The sequence below is a fragment of the Malurus melanocephalus genome, unplaced genomic scaffold (genome assembly GCF_030028575.1).
Source record: "Malurus melanocephalus ecotype Western Australia unplaced genomic scaffold, MMel_1.1 scaffold_208, whole genome shotgun sequence".
Taxonomy (NCBI): domain Eukaryota; kingdom Metazoa; phylum Chordata; class Aves; order Passeriformes; family Maluridae; genus Malurus; species Malurus melanocephalus.
In genome coordinates, this window is record NW_026623440.1 from 1,033,713 (window position 1) to 1,049,429 (window position 15,717).

General features: G+C 43.5%; 1 protein-coding gene across 1 annotated transcript; it reads right to left on the reverse strand.

The window, feature by feature from the left end:
- Positions 1 to 1,007: 1,007 nt before the first annotated feature.
- On the reverse strand, positions 1,008 to 6,427 carry DRG1 (developmentally regulated GTP binding protein 1). The gene is made up of 9 exons (XM_057373779.1): positions 6,293 to 6,427; positions 5,971 to 6,094; positions 5,005 to 5,180; positions 4,557 to 4,626; positions 3,835 to 4,004; positions 2,968 to 3,098; positions 2,615 to 2,782; positions 1,591 to 1,713; positions 1,008 to 1,123 (listed from the first exon to the last, which is right to left on the reverse strand). The coding sequence occupies exons 1-9, from the start codon at positions 6,332 to 6,334 to the stop codon at positions 1,024 to 1,026; spliced, it is 1,104 nt and encodes a 367-aa protein (XP_057229762.1). The 5' UTR covers positions 6,335 to 6,427; the 3' UTR covers positions 1,008 to 1,023.
- Positions 6,428 to 15,717: the final 9,290 nt, after the last annotated feature.

The window sequence follows — 15,717 nt, forward strand, 5'->3', positions numbered from 1 at the left end:
AACCAAAGCATGAATGGGTTTCACTATTGTTTTCTCAAAATGAGTCACAGCCTCATGTTCTCCCCCTTCCACTCAGGTTCATAAACTTAACACACCTGCAGCAGTTCAACTCACTTAATGCAGGGACCTAGAAAAAGTACTGGTGGAAATGCCTGGAGTAGAATCAAGGCTTGCATGTTTCCTTACCAGGCTGAATAGCAACCACTGTTCTAAGGATTCAGGGCTTGAGTGGGTGTTTCTAATCACTTTATTTCTTCTTGAATGTATAATAACATGAGGGGGAGTGTTTTTGATGCATTTAAATAAACACCCCTATAATTAAACACCCCAGCTTCCTTTTAGTAGGAGAGCAAATGCTAGAGGCTGGTGCATTTTATAGCACTGTTGACATGAGCTAAAAGCTYCTTTATTCATCTCTGTTAAGGAACAGAACCATGCCAACTGCAATGTGCTTCTCTTAGGCACCTTACTTGACTTCTCTATCGAGGCAGAAAATTCTTTTAAGAGAACTTAACCATCTTCAGTCACACAGACACAAGCAGCTAGCTCACCTCCACTAAACAACTGAAAAAGCAACTGCTCCGGAGCAGACCTGACCAGCTTTTCCACAACTGCAGGACTATTAATAGCCTTGGAGTATTCCACAAAGAACACTTTCAGATAAAGGCAGCTGGAACTTTGTCCTCTGGCATTGTTTCATAACATATGATTTGCTAGCCTCTGTTTTTCTAACTTAGGAATGATTTTGTTCTGATGCGTGCACTTTTTTCTRATTAGGAAAGACATGTACATGCAACGGAAAGCTTCTTGTAAGATTTTGTTCCTCTGAAAGACACTTAACATAGATGAAAAACTCTGAAGTTCTGCTGGACAAGACTGCAGTATAAGTTGGCCAGAAACATCAGTTTTACCATGCAGTAAGGTACTATAATAAAAGGCCATTTCTCAATCAAAACTCGAGGCTTGTCACTTTACAATTAATGACAAATTTCAGGCACAGCAACAAACCATGTAAGAATAACTTTATTTCTTCACAATCTGAATAACATCCTCATCTTCAAGRGTATGGTCTTTACCAACTTTTTGAGGGTTGTGTTTAACAGATGAACCCCAGACCAGTGCACTGAAAGAAGAAAAATCAAATTTAAAAGGCTTAGAAGTATGATATGCAAGCAGAACAACAGCTATTTCTGTCACAAAGCTAATACAGAAAGCAATGCTTCAGAGCTATTTTTATCCTCCTGTAAGTACCTGCCTGAGTGGTCTGTGTGGTTCAGAGTTACAAGCACGTTAAACAAAGCATGGTTGTCCAAAGTACCCAAGTGTATTGAAAAGCAGCTTGCAATGCTGTCTCTAGTACTACTTTTACATAGCAAAATTAATTTTCTCCACAAAGGAAATATATGCAGGAAAGAGCATGAGAACATCAAATACAGCAATGAAAGTRTTAAGTCTAATTGTCACAGGCAGCTCTAGTAAATTCAGCATTAAAAAAGTCCTGTTACTCCCTTCTTGTTTAAAGAGGATGAAATAATATACCTGACAGTATGTTATTTTTGATTCTATATATTCTTTTACAATAATACTTACTATTTAAAGTCTTTTATGAGATTTTTGTGGATCTTCATGCAAAAATCTTCCACTGTGGTCTTGCAGTAAGGTAGTACCACAGGAGAGGTGTAGTCTGGGAGCTGCCCTTTAGGCTTGGTRTAGCTGTAACACAAATGGAACTATSAGTCAATACCAAAAGCTTCTTTTTTCAAATCCATCATGACATTTCATCAGTGATTTGCACCGTCATCCCCAATGTGTGTCCCAAGTGCCACTATTTCAGTGTTGACAATGGATATACTGCAAAACATTTGATGGCCCTAAGCTGAAAATACACGTGGGCAGTCAGTGGCTGCAGGAGGCTCTCACTTGTGAGCTTCCTGAAGATGCTTTAAAAAAAAACAAACCAAATGGGAATAGCTGCTGAAAAAGGACATCTYTATTATTATGGTTCCAACTTGCCATTTTCTTTTCTGTGAAAATCTCAACACATACTTGAAAAAGCACCTGGTAAAGTCTTTAGCACATATAGCTAGACACACAAATCCCTTTTCTCAATAGATTTTGTATTATCACAAGGGAGATGTAATTTCAAAAGACAGTAATTACTGTATTATGAGTATTAGTAGCTTGATAGATAAATTCATCTAAAAATGCCCAAGAATTATGAAGTAAACCTGGAATAACTTRCAGTAAAATCATCTGAAATTCTACATAAAGAACTAAGTTCTTTTAAGAGAGCTGCATCCATGAGAGTCTGAAAAGACGAYTATATCTGGAATCACAATGTTACCACTAAGTTTGACTAGAGTCCCATGTTTTCAGGTAATTTTTAAGATGTGCTTTGGTCTTGGTTTCACAAGATTTCCATTTAATTTCCCTACAAGTTCAAAACAGTACTTGTGGCTATCACACAACAGCTAACAAAAGCACGATTTCTGGGTTACAAGGCAAACACCAGTTAGTGGAAAAACATTATAAAATATTCCTCATCCATTTCCTAAGACCTTCTTCAGTCTCAGCCTTACACTTAACTCCACAGAAGGCAGCAATTKTAACTCACATTCGGACTAGTTTCAAGTAGTCCCAGATTTTCTCCAGCAGATCATCAAAGTTCCAGCGATGATGAGCAGATATTGGTACACAGTGGGGYACTTTGTAAATAATATCTAGTTCTTCAATGGAAATTTGGTCAATTTTATTWAGGACATAAATGCATGGGATGTAAACCCTGCAAAGACAAAGAAAGAGAGCAAACTAGCAGCAGTGCACTRGAAAGAAAAAATGTTGTTTTWAAAAAGCATATCCCTATGTTGATGCCACATTGCTGGCTCACTTTCTGTGGGAAGCAAACCCAAGACACAATTCTTTGTAACACAAACTGCAGRTGTGCCAAAGCCAGGGACCCAACARTACCTGTTTCCTTCAACAACGTCAATCAGGTCATCAGCAGTGGCGTCGCTGCGCAGGGTGACATCAGCATTGTGAATTTTATACTCTGCTAAGATACTCTTGACTGTCTCAGTATCCAGCTCACTCTGAGGACACTGAACATATAGACACAGTGTTAAGGAATGGAAGTGCTAACAGCCAAATCAAGTATTACAATTAACAGTGCTGTCACCTAGCAACCACTAATTACATATTACTAGAAAGAATAGCTGCATTTTAAGTTATTGAACCTGACTCTGATCTCACTATAGCCRGTCTGAGGAGAGGGGAAAACAGATTTAAACCCCAACAGCTTCACTTATATTAATGCCCCATTGAGAGCTGCAATCAGACATTTCAGAAGCAGCAGCGTTTCCTGTCACTTTGGGACCAGATGCAACACAAACCCACGTATCTACTAGTTCAGTGTCCAGACAACTACMCTTTAGGTACTTRGAGCTGATTTTTGGTATCTCTGGCTATTTCGATGCTTTTAAAGATTCAGGTAAACAGGCTGCAAAGTCTGGAATTCAGACCAATCTTCTCCAGAAGAACATTTAGTGGCTCTTAGTAGCCACTAAGAAACAGTTTTTGCACATTCTCCTTTGGATCTCAAACTTGTTATGTATAGGAAGCAACTGARGCTCTGTTTTGGGGGCAAGGAAGTGGTCAGGCTCCAGCAGAGGTGTGGATGGCCTCTTAAGGGAAGAAACTGACTGCAGCAAAGTAGAGCAGTTCAGCTCTTCAAGAAGTCACAGCACAGCATGGTCCCAGGCATGCCATCAACTACAAATGCCTCTTTCTTCAAGCAATTTGTTTTGTAATTTTGGTTAAAGAAAACTTCCAACTTACTGTGGCTGTAAGATTAATGCCTCCTTTATCCTTTTTTTTAAAGCCAATATTGGGGGGCTTACTATTCAGACGAATTCCAAATCCCTCCAGTTCATTCTCAATGATTTTCTTGTGGCCAAGGGGTTTCAGCACGTCCAGAACAATCAGAATGAGATTACAGGTTCGAGCAACTAAATCAGAGAAAAAAGTAATCTCTCAAAAAGCAGGCTCACATAACCTGAGACAAAACAACCACAATATGGCTCAGAGGACTGATGRCACTGACTGTTGGCCCTGAAGGCCAGCACATTGGTTATTTTTAAATSCCAGTATAGGACTGAAAGAAGTTTATTGTTCTGGCCAAGCATCACTGACAGAGATCTCCCCATGTTTTAAGAATGACAGATGCTGGAAAAAAATCTTMCAGACTGAGGACAATTAACTAGGGGAGGAATTGAAAACAGCAGCCTTGTTTAGATCACATCCAAATCACATCTCTTGCAAAACTGGCAATCTACTTTCACTGAAGTGTCAATGCAGAGGACAAACCCCACAACTGTACAAAGCCAAAACGGAAAACTCAGCAATATGAAAGCAGCTACTGCTTCTCAGTAAGTAGCTCAAGTCCAGCAAACAATCCAGCTTTTTTAAGACATCAGAAACAGTGATTCAACCTTTCATTCTCCTGTGCTGTGTTAAAGGAACAAGTGATAGGCTGCTGTTTCCAGCTCTTATACACTCACCTGCAATGACCTGCCGTCCTCTGCCTTTACCATCTTTGGCACCTTCAATAATTCCTGGCAGATCAAGCAGCTATTTGTTCACAAGAAGGAAAGTATCACATRAGAAAAGTATTCTTCATTAAATCAATCCTACTTTTACCCTTCTAAACGAGCTGACTCTACCGCAAATTTGAACAAAGTATGATAAGGTTGTTTCCCAATATATTGTATTATCTTATGTGCCCTATTGGTACAGTGGAACAGGTCATCTCATATAGAATATTAAAACTACCACAGGAACTTCTTCCCAGAACAAAGTGAAAAGCAGGGAAAGGTCAGTACCTCATGRAAACATTTTCAAGCACTTTTACACATTGCTTCTATCCTGCTAATGTCAGGCCAGGCCACTCAACCCTAACAGCACTGCATCTGTATAGCCCATCTTACTCTCACAGACACAAGATCTCACCTGGATCTTTGCTCCTTTGTACCTAATGACTCCAGGCACAGTAGTCAGTGTAGTGAACTCATAGGCTGCCACTTCAGAGTACACACCAGCAAGATTACTTAGAAGAGTAGATTTCCCCACTGATGGAAAGCCCACAAACCCAATTCGGGCATCACCTGTCTTTGCAACATCAAAACCTGCAAATAAGGAGTGGAAATATTTGTCTAATGATTGTTATTTTCTATCTTCTAATTTTCTGGRCAGCAGATCCATTGTTATTCTTAATATTGCCTGAGCAAAAGCCAGGTAAGCTGTCCTAGAAGGATAAGCGTGGGAAACAGATTGYTCATGGTCTTTATTGCCTTGCACCACTTTGTCCCTGTAACACTCCATGGATGTATCTGTTTAATAARGTCTTGGCTGCAAAGCTTCACAGTGAACTGTATTTTACTTGAGTGTAAATGGAGCATTCCCTTCAAGCACTGCAGCTCAAACAAGTCACACCGTTCTACATAAAAACAGGTGGCTACGGCAAGGTGCTTTATGTAAAAACCTTAAGACTTCTGCATTTGTCACTCATYATATAAGCCAAAATATAGAAGCACTTTCAATTACACTTCAGGAAGGGCTCTGCCTCACAGCCCTAGGAAGGGCCACAAATCATGGTTAGAGATCCTGTACTGGCTAGGACAAGAGGAGCGAGGACAGAAGAGGTTGCCCAGAGAAGCTGAGGCTGCCCCATCCCTGCAAGTGTTCAAGGCCAGGYTGGATGGKACTCCATGCAGCCTGACCCAGTGAAAGGTTTCTCTGCCAGGTCAAGGGGGTAGAACGAAATCATCTTTAAGRYCCTTTCCAACCCAAACCCTTCTGTGATTCTATGACTATTTAACAGATAATCTGACACAATTTGAGCGTACAAGAGCCCCCCCGTCAGATAATTTCCGTCACACCTCCCGCACTTCGACAGCTGCTGCAGCGACAACGCACCTTCCCCAGGGCCGCCGCCGCCGCCTCCCTTGGGCGTGATGAGCTCCCGGCGCAGTTTGGCCAGACGGGCCTTCAGCAGCCCCAGATGGTGGGCGGTGGCCTTGTTCTTCTGCGTCCGGGCCATCTGCAAGGGCACGGGAGAGCGCTCACACCGGGAGGGCTCTGCCGCCCTCAGCCCCTGCGCGATGCCTGGGGACAGGGCCCCGCCACCCCCTCACCGAGCGGCCCCGCGGCCCTCCTCCTTCCCGAACCCCGCGTCCGCCCCGCTCAGCGCGCCGTGCCCGGCCCTGCCCGCACGAGGCGGAGGGCGGCGGTGCGGTACCTCCGCCTCAATCTCGGCGATCTTGGCCAGGGTGCCGCTCATGGTGGCGATGGCCCCGGCCCGTCCGGCCGCCCCTCAGCACCGCCGCTCCTCGCGCACCCACCGGCGCCGCGCACGCGCGTGGCGGCCTCTCGCGAGAGGCGGCGGGAACGCGCCTSGGCGGCGGGCGGGAAAGGGCTCGCGGCGCGCGCGGCCGGCTTCGCGCGCTGCCCTGAGGGGAGGCGGTGCAGCGCCCCCTGGGCCGTGTGCAGAGCGCGAGCCGCCTCACAGAAAGAGCAGGCAACGCTGTGAGGGGCGAGTGTGAGGGASAGATGCCTGTGTGTGAGATCTGTGTGTGAGAGAGAAATCTGTGTGTCTGTGAGATTAATGTGTGTGTGAGGGATCTGTGTGTGTAGGGGAGAGATCCAATGCGTGTGAGATTCATGTGTGTGGGGGATATGTGTGTGTGAGGGATCCGTGTGCCCGAGAGCCGTGTGTATGTGAGAGATCCGTGTCTGTGAGATCTGTGTGTGTGAGACCCATGTCTGAGCGATCCCGTGTGTGAGATCCGTTGTGTGAGAGAGATCCGTGTGTGTGTGAGGGACCCGTGTGTCACTGAGATCCGTGAGTGTGAGATCCGCGTAGGTTAGAGATCCGTGTGTGTGATAGAGATCCGTGCATGTGTGTGATGTCTGTACAAGATCCGTGTGTGTGTGCCCCGTGTCCGTGGGATCTGTGTGGGACCGGCTGTGTGAGGCAGAGCGGCTGTGGCGGCTGCGGTGCTGTCGGAGCCGGCATGAGCCGGCTGTGCGAGAGCCCTGTCGGGGGCCCGCGGGCGGCTGTTGTGAGGCTGAGGCGTTCGGCTGTGAGGGGCAGCCGGGCTGCGGTGCCGAGAGAAGCCGGCGTGAGGCGATGCGTTCTCGGCTGTGAGAGAGAACGGTGCGAGCGGAGCTGTGCGCTGAGGCAGCGGCCCCGCAGGTGTGTGAGCAGTCGGCGGTCTCGCTGCCCGCGAGGGGAGGTGCTGTGTGCCCTTCCCCRGGGTTAAACCGGAGCGGCCCCGCCGCAGTCCCTCCCGCAGCCTGCCCGGGCTCCGCTCCTCGCCAGRTGTGTATTTGTGGCTCTCCCTGGTCCGCAGCGCTGCTGGACCGGGCGGCGCTGCCGCACTGCCCGCGGCGGAGCCTTYCCGAGCTGGTGTTTTGTCAAACCGGGACTTCATGCTGGAGCTTTCTCACGGCTCCTTTCAGCCGAGCCCTGGCCGTACCACTTTGCCCCAGGGACATCTGTAACTCTCCACTGAATGCAGGCTAATTAAATAGAGAAAGGATTTTTTTATGGCCCCTTCAAATTTTAAAATGCCAAGTATTTCCAGCTTGTGGCTGTTTCACAAAAAGCAAAACAACTGGTTTGCAAATTAAAATTATTTTTATGACAAGGAAATACAATTTAATCATTATTCAGGATTTTAATTTCCAAGTTTGTTTCCGTATCATATTTTCTCTGAATTGGAACAATTATAGAAACCTTTTTCTCCATACCTACTATCCTTTCCAGGAAGGCTCTTCAACCTCRATTTATTGCAAAGTCTGTTTTTAGACAATGTACCTAAATGTAAAGTTTAACTTTTTCTAAAAAAATACCAAAAACAAACTCTCGTGGGTTCACAGTGTGAACACTAACAGACACACCTGCCACATCTTCAGACAGAGTTCTAAGTAGGTAACAACTAACAGAATTTAACTAACAGCCCTTTTGGCAATAGAATTGTTATGGAATCATTAAATYATCTTTAACTTATAGTGAAAAGAAAAAAAAAATGCAATGGGAACCATACTGCTATTTGTGGTCTCTTTCTGCCTCTGCATTTCCCTTTTTGTCTCATCTTAATAAAAAAACAACCTTTATTGTTATAAACTCTGTACAGTAGGAACTGCCRTTAATATAAGCTTATACAGAGCTTACTAAAATAGAATCTCAAATAAAATGGGATTATTATTCCTGGTAAGGTTAGTTCAGCTAAGCTAGGGTAAATATAAATGCACCTACCACTGTATATTTGTTCATGATTTTCTAATTATTCCTTGTGAACAATATCCTTTTCCAACAAGGGACAGAGATTTGACCCTGGTATAAATTTTTTCCTACTTACTTCAGATGGAGTTGGACTTGTTCATGCCTGAACTGAATTCAGCCATACAATCAGTCCACATTTGTGGTCCTTTTTAGTAAAAGGAAAAACATTGAGAAAAATACAAAATCTGAATCTCACTCAGGGTTTAAGACCACCTCTATTTTGTGCAGCAGATCATCCTTAACTTCAGAACTTGTTGCTAGCAACAATATTAGTTGTTCTTACAAACTCAYTCCAAATCTCATATACTGAGTCTAACTTAAAATTATTTTTCAAAATGTGGGCTGAATGAACAAAGATGTCAATAAAATATATGGTTTGASACTAATTACTGGCTGTTTTTTGTGTTCCTGGTTTAGGTTTCCATAGTGCTCAACATACAGCTGCTCACTAAGCTCTTAAATTCTTTTTTTTTCAAAAAATAACTCAAGCAAAGGCTACAAGGAATTTAGGCACCTAAAACCAACTTTCAGTGTTGAGTATTGTCCTTAATTACCTGAAGGGAGAAAGAGATTAATAAGGATAATTAATCTGATTTTTGGTAGCMAAATTAACACTTTCTAATTAGTTAGACATTTAAAGTAGTTTATAATAGTTTATAACAGTATCATTTTCAAGCTTCAGAAAGGCTTGTTCAATAGAGATTGCTTCCAGGTTGTGAGTAATGTTACTTTTACTTATTCTGAGTACTGCTGTGAATTTTTTAACATAAATGTGGTTTATGTGATGTGGTGCTTGGAGAAGAGGGTGATTCTGACCATGGGAAATAAGGTGCAACAGCTGGAAAAATGACTGAAGGGTGGGTGACTAGGAATGGATAAATTATGTCCTCTGAGGACTGCAGTCAAAACTAGAAAATAGAGTGCAAATGGTAAAACCTTATTAGAGAAAAAGAAAAAAAGAAAAAACAAGTCAGAGAATAGAAAAATCAAGGAACATATTAATAGAAAATTGGATATAATGTCAGGAGAGGAAAAAGCCCCCAGTAGAACCARAGAGAAAATGAAAGGAGATACAAGAGACTGAGATCTGCTCGAAAGGTTAATTGAGCTTTATAGTAGGCACTGGTGGAARATGGAGTATATGAATTGCCATCTTTTTTATTAAAACGTATATGTGTGTGTTTTAAATTRCAGTAACTCCATTTAGGAAATCGAGATGAAGTGCAACAGGGGGAATACTTGCAAAGGCTGTAACTTACAAAACAATCAGTCTCCCGAGGGACCAACTGCCTACAGAGTCAGATGACACTGAATAGATATTCATATCTGGAGCAAAACTCCACAAATGATTAAGTAGTCATAKGAATGACTAACTGAAAAACTGGAAGTATATAACTTCAACACTTTTCTAGTAATATTCTTAAAAAGAAAAGCAATATACTGGAGGGTATTCAGCAAGTGGACAAAGACTGCATCTGACGTAAAGGCTGTCTCATCAAACAGTTAAGGAACATGACAGTATGGAATCAGTGATTGGGAAAAAACAAGAGTGTATGTTTCATCAAGCTGCAATGACAGGAATGTGACTGAAATGGCACCTACATCATCAGCAAGATCTAAAAGATGGAGGGCTGTAGAAAAATGGGTTTCAGAAATTCATATTCTACACACTGCAGTCCTGCTGACACTGATCTTGAGCACATAATTTCCTTCACTTGTGCCTCAGTTTTATTTTTGCACAACAGGAATGTGCAGGAATTGCCACAGAATGATTGAAACTTTCATGTTTCCATAGCATTGCCTTGCAAGTATGATAACTGTAGCTCYCTTCAATGGGAGAGCTGAGGAGCTAATGCATTTAGTGGGTTTTATGTCAAATACCAATTTAAAATGAGCTAATTCATTATGGGTCATATTCTGAAATTCTTTCTAAAACAACTAGTATTTTACCTTGAGTAAGAGTTTTACTTATGGGATGGTGAGATGCAAACGAAGTGTATCAAGAAGAGGCTTGCAAGTCTTTTGGATTACCATGTAAAATTTATCATTGTAAAATACATGGTAAATACTATGAGTATGAAATTAATTGTGATAACTCATATATGCTTCATTAAAATTACACAAAGAACCTTGATAAAAATAAGCAGTGCATGCTCACCTATAAAAGAGGCTTGCCCCCCTCTTTTATATTCTAATAAATTACTCAAATACTTGTGGATATCAATTTTATTCACCGTGCACTGAGAAGGTCACCAGAGCCACTCTGGTAGTACAGCACTTGTGGTTTTGATAATTCACCTCGTGCCAGAAGCTGCAGACTATACTGGCAACYAGCTGATGCTGCATGTGTTTGTGGGCTTACTAGGGACTGCATTTCTAGATTAGTGGTGGGATTTCTGCAGAATTTCAGAAAGTGGGAAGGAGGTGACAGGGAGGAAATTAAATCATGATTTCAGGTGAAACAAGGATCTTGAAATTTCCTATCCTCTCAGAAATGATCACCAACCCTGTGAAAAAGAAGCTGCATCAAACAATAACAGTGACCTGAATACTTATGATTTTAAGAATTATGACTATGGGACTGTAACCAACCTGCTAGAGTTTCCTAATGAAAAAAAGGTTAACTGCAAGTTAAGGCATATAGAGAATTGGTTCATTTTAARGTGATTTTTCTCTGGGGTTTTGCTTAGGTTTTTAAAAAAATTTTTACAGTTTTGCAAATTTACCCAATGAATTGTACTTTGATTTGAGAACTGGCTGCTAATTAACCCTATTATTGTATTTCAGGGAAGAACTGCTCATACTGAAGAGGAGACAAAACTATAATGAGCTATAATGAGTTGACTAAGGGCCAGCTTCATGCCTGTTTGGAGGAAAGAGATTTTGAAAACCCTCTATGAAAAGGTAAGATKTTTTTATATCCATAGTACTGAATCTTCAATGGAAGAATAATACTGATTGCCTGAGGTGAAGGGACGCTGACAGTTGATGTAATTCACATCTTAATTAACTCTTGAGGCAGTAGACAGAAAGTTGTGTCTCTTTTGAATGTTGTAAAATGTACAGATGTAGCCATTCCTAGTTGTCTTTGAGGACTAATTCTTTTTTAGGCCAGTTTACTTGTTATCTAGAGAGGAGTTTTCCTGAGGCCAGCACAGTAGTTTAGCTACTAATCTGTAAATACCAAACCATTGTTACTTGCACTGCATATTTAAGATTCATTGTAATGTATGTTTTACKAGAAAAAGTTGTCTGTCAGGTTTGCTTAGGTAGACAAGRATGCCTAATTCACTGGGAGTCAACRAGATGGAATCCTAGGCTGTATTCCCATGTTACCCAGATCTCAAATGTGGCAGTCWTGTTTTAAATGGGTCGAGTTGCTTTGGTTCCAGGCAGTACAGAGTAAATGAAACTGGGTAGATTGAAGAAATGAGGGGAACAAAAGGGAGATCAAGTATCAAAGGTTGGCTTCCAAGACAGTGCAAAATTAGTATAACAACTAAAAGTTGTGTAGTTTAGCATCAGCTCCCCAGACTTTGTCGTGGAATGCCATTGAACCAGATGCAACACACAGACTACACAGCATGAGAGTGTAGCGAGAAGAGTGATCAAAAAGAGGAAAACCAAACAGTGTTGTTTTCCCTTTTTAAAGTAACTCTTTCTGTGTATTTTCCACAACATCATATACCATCCAATTGCTGTCGGTYTTGTGAGAGTGCCGGCTATTTTTAAAGATTTTTCATCTGCTTCTACAGGAGAAAGCTGACAAATCATTAAACCCACATCTAGGATACAGAGGAAACTGTGCTGTCTCCAAGTCTGAGAATCATTGCTGCTAGGGTTGGCATTCTCTTGGGATGATTCCCAATAAAAAACTGAGCAAGCTTTAAAAACTAAATTTAAGTAATAATCAACCTAATAAGTAATGAATGCTGAATTAATTGCTTGTTATATCAGTAGCAGTTAATTAAAATACCAATGTAAGCTCAGAAAAACTGACAGCTACTCACTGAAATTGCAAGTGTGCCATGAACTGCGCAGTGTTGTGTATTTCTGTGGAACACACATAGAAAGGAAATGGTTCATATGACTGATTAGCTGGCACAAGTGCTATGCACAAATGTCTCTGCTAATATTATAATCCATGTGAAATAGTKACTAACCTTCTTAAAAGAGTATAATAATGGGACAATTCTGAAAAATTTCAGTAGCCTCAAKACCTACATAGATTCATGAGTTGAGAGTGTGGAACAAATAGGTATGACTCAACTCTAATTAACATATACCCAAATATGTTTAAATAGATTTCAACTGTAACAGTCTTTTGTTACCTACTGTATCTGCACACCAATTTAAGGTTTGCACTTCTGAGTAAGGCCAGTAGCAATTGATCTGCAGTGAAGCAAGCAATGTACAGTATGCAGTCCCAAATGGTACACACATGTTCAGTGCAAAGAAGGATTATTAATACTATTGAAATACCGAAGTGCTTCAGCAGGCATCAGGCAGTTGCAAAACATTTGGGGACACCTCAGGAATTCCCTTGAGCAGAAGTGAGACAGTAAATAGTGAGAAACTGAATAAAGTAGCTGAGGAAAATGTTTTTATTTAAAAGATCCGGATTCAAMAGAAGTTCAGCACATCCCAATGCAGATGATGTCAAAGAAAATAGATTAGGAATCATCGGAAAAGGGAAGGAAATACTAGACACAGAAAATGTAAATTTTAAAACTGAAATTTAAAACTTCTTTTTACATTATCTGGAACTTTGTCTTCAATGACTAACTAGCTAGTTGAAATGGTAAGTTGTCTGCTTATACAGTTATGTATGGAGAAATGCCATTTAGTCATCACATTAAATTTAGGGAACTTCACCTTGCGAGTGTGTTCATAGAGATGAGCCAAATTTTGGCTCAGTGTGGCACAACCGTTCATTTTCAGAAGTAATTTGGCTATGTTATAAGAAATGCTAGTTGAGTGGCTACCTTAATAGTCTCCTATTCTGAGACAGTGTAAGTTTGGGACCAGAAAATGTTCTAAGCAGCAGTCTTTTAAATATGTTGGTGGAGCTGCAGCGGCGCAGGAAAGCAGTCTAGAAAGACTGTAAGTACCAACAGGAGAGCTGCAGGCACTGCCATGGCAGAGTGCTCAGGAGCCAAAGCAAAGGGCTGTGTCAGTGTCCTTGTGATTAYCTGGGAGTGCAAGGTGCTGGCCGTCATCTTGAGCGAGCATCCAGCAACTACTAAGAGTGTGAGCTCCCGGCATGCTGATCTGGCATCCTCGTGGCAAGTGTGAGTGGGTCACTTGGCAAGAAACAGCCATGCTTTGGGGTKTTTTTTTGCTTTTACTTAAAGAAGTAGGCAGGGTGTTTTGGACGATGCCTTTTAAACAGGAGGGCTGGAAGCTGAAACCAGTACATTCCGTGGCAACTGGAGAAAGTTCTGAGGAAAGTGCAGTGAGCGAGGCAGGACACCCCCTCCCCCTGCCTAGAGGAGAGACAAAGAACAGGCGAGGAGGGAACTGAAATAGGAAGCAGGAACCATGTCAGGAGGCTGGGGGCTAAAGGAAAGCAAATTAATAAACCATTGGGGGAAAGGCACACAACTGTCCAAAGCCACTACGAAAGATAAGCAAATTCCAGATTCTTTAACGGCTCCATGTGTGTGTGCTTGCAGCCTGGCTAGCGAGTTAAACATAATCATTTTCCTCACTGTAGCAAGTACAACTCGTGTGTCTGTGGCACAYAGACTTAAGAGAATACAAGCACTGTATTATCTGTATAATAGGGTGTATTTAAGCTGTGTTTGTCAATATTGCTACCGCTCCACCTCGAATTTTTCAAAGTATACATTCATATCAGGGTGTGTGCACATATAGTTCAGTAATAAAAAGTTAYTGGTAATATTCTGACTGCAGTAGAGACAAACAGTTCCTATCAAAAGCAGAAATCTGGTGTACAGGCTGAGGGCACTGTGTGGCCCTAAGTGTTAATGTAATATTTTGGAAGTTGGAAGCTTGGTGCGCTCATTTGCACATCAGTACCCAGAATACTTTTTCAGTTCCACCACTATTTAATTCAAGTGCTGGGTTTGAGCTTTTGGAAGGCTCTGTAGTTTGTGATGCCCTCAYATGTGCCAAGTTCAGTATTTTCCACAGAATAGTTTAAGTGACTATATTAGATTGTGAATAGGTGGTCCAAGCATTCTTAATTAGGCTTGATGTTACAAATGCAAAAAAGTGTCCTTGAACACTTCTTTCCAAGTGTTGTCTTTAACAAAACAAAGAACTCTGTTTGGGGAATGTGTGTGATGTGTGTGTGGGAGATACTTCTTCAAAASTAGAGAAAAATTCTTCTCTGAGACAGAAAGATTTCAGCTGCAAATGAGTAATGATGATGATGTTGAAATAGCAGCTTTCCATAGAGAGACCTCGAGTACATAGCGAAGATTCAGCACCAGGACAGTCCAGGCAAACCGGCGCAGCGAATTCGGCGGTGCATTTTGGGGCGTTTAACCTGGGCCCGGGGAATGGTAACTTGAGGGAGCAGGAGCCTCGGCGCGCTGGGGCGTGGGGCGCGCCGGGCGCCGTGGGAACCCCGGGTGCGCGGGAGGGGCTCCGCGGAGCAGCAGTTTCCCCAACATGGACGCACTCGGGGCGGTGAAGTGCCCGTGCCTCCCGCAGCCCCCGGCCCGCGGGTACCGTTTCTCCCAACTGCTCCCCAGGGGAGGGCATTCTCGCACTGGAAGAATTCCCGCTGTACCCCTTCCCTCCCCCACAATGCCGGCGCCTCGCTCTTYTAGCGAGGCTGAGAGTTGATCGCGGTACGGGGGGTGGGGGTGAGAAATGCAATGAAAGACCGGGGGGAGGCCGGTCTGCTCTGCAGCCCCTGGCCCCTCTGGGATCGGCTCTCCTCAGGCGAGCCGCGGAGGTGGGGGCCGCTCTGCGCCTCTGCAGCTCCGGGAGGGTTTGCATTGGACGATTCGCGCCTGGGGAGGGGGGGAGGTTGCCTGCAGCCCCCCCCGCCAGCCCCTCCTCCTCTCTCCAGCGGGAGGGGGACCTGGGGGGCGAGCTACAGCCCGGATATTTGGGGGAGGGGGCGAAGGCAGCCCCACCACCCCCGTGTGCCGCGGGCGGGGGCCTCGCTGCCGGCTCGGCATTGGAGGATCCGTGCTGGGGAAGGGGGAGACTGCAGCCCCCAGCCCCCGCGGGCGGGCGGGGTGGGGGCCGGCCTGCTGGCTCTGGCTGCTCTTGCATTGGCGGATGCGGGGAGGGAGGGGGGCAGGAGGGGGGGTCTCTGTGAATAGAGTGGGGGTCTTCTCGTCCAAAGAAGAGAGGAAAGTTTGCGGCGCCGGTGGTGAGGGTGCGTCGAAGCGGGC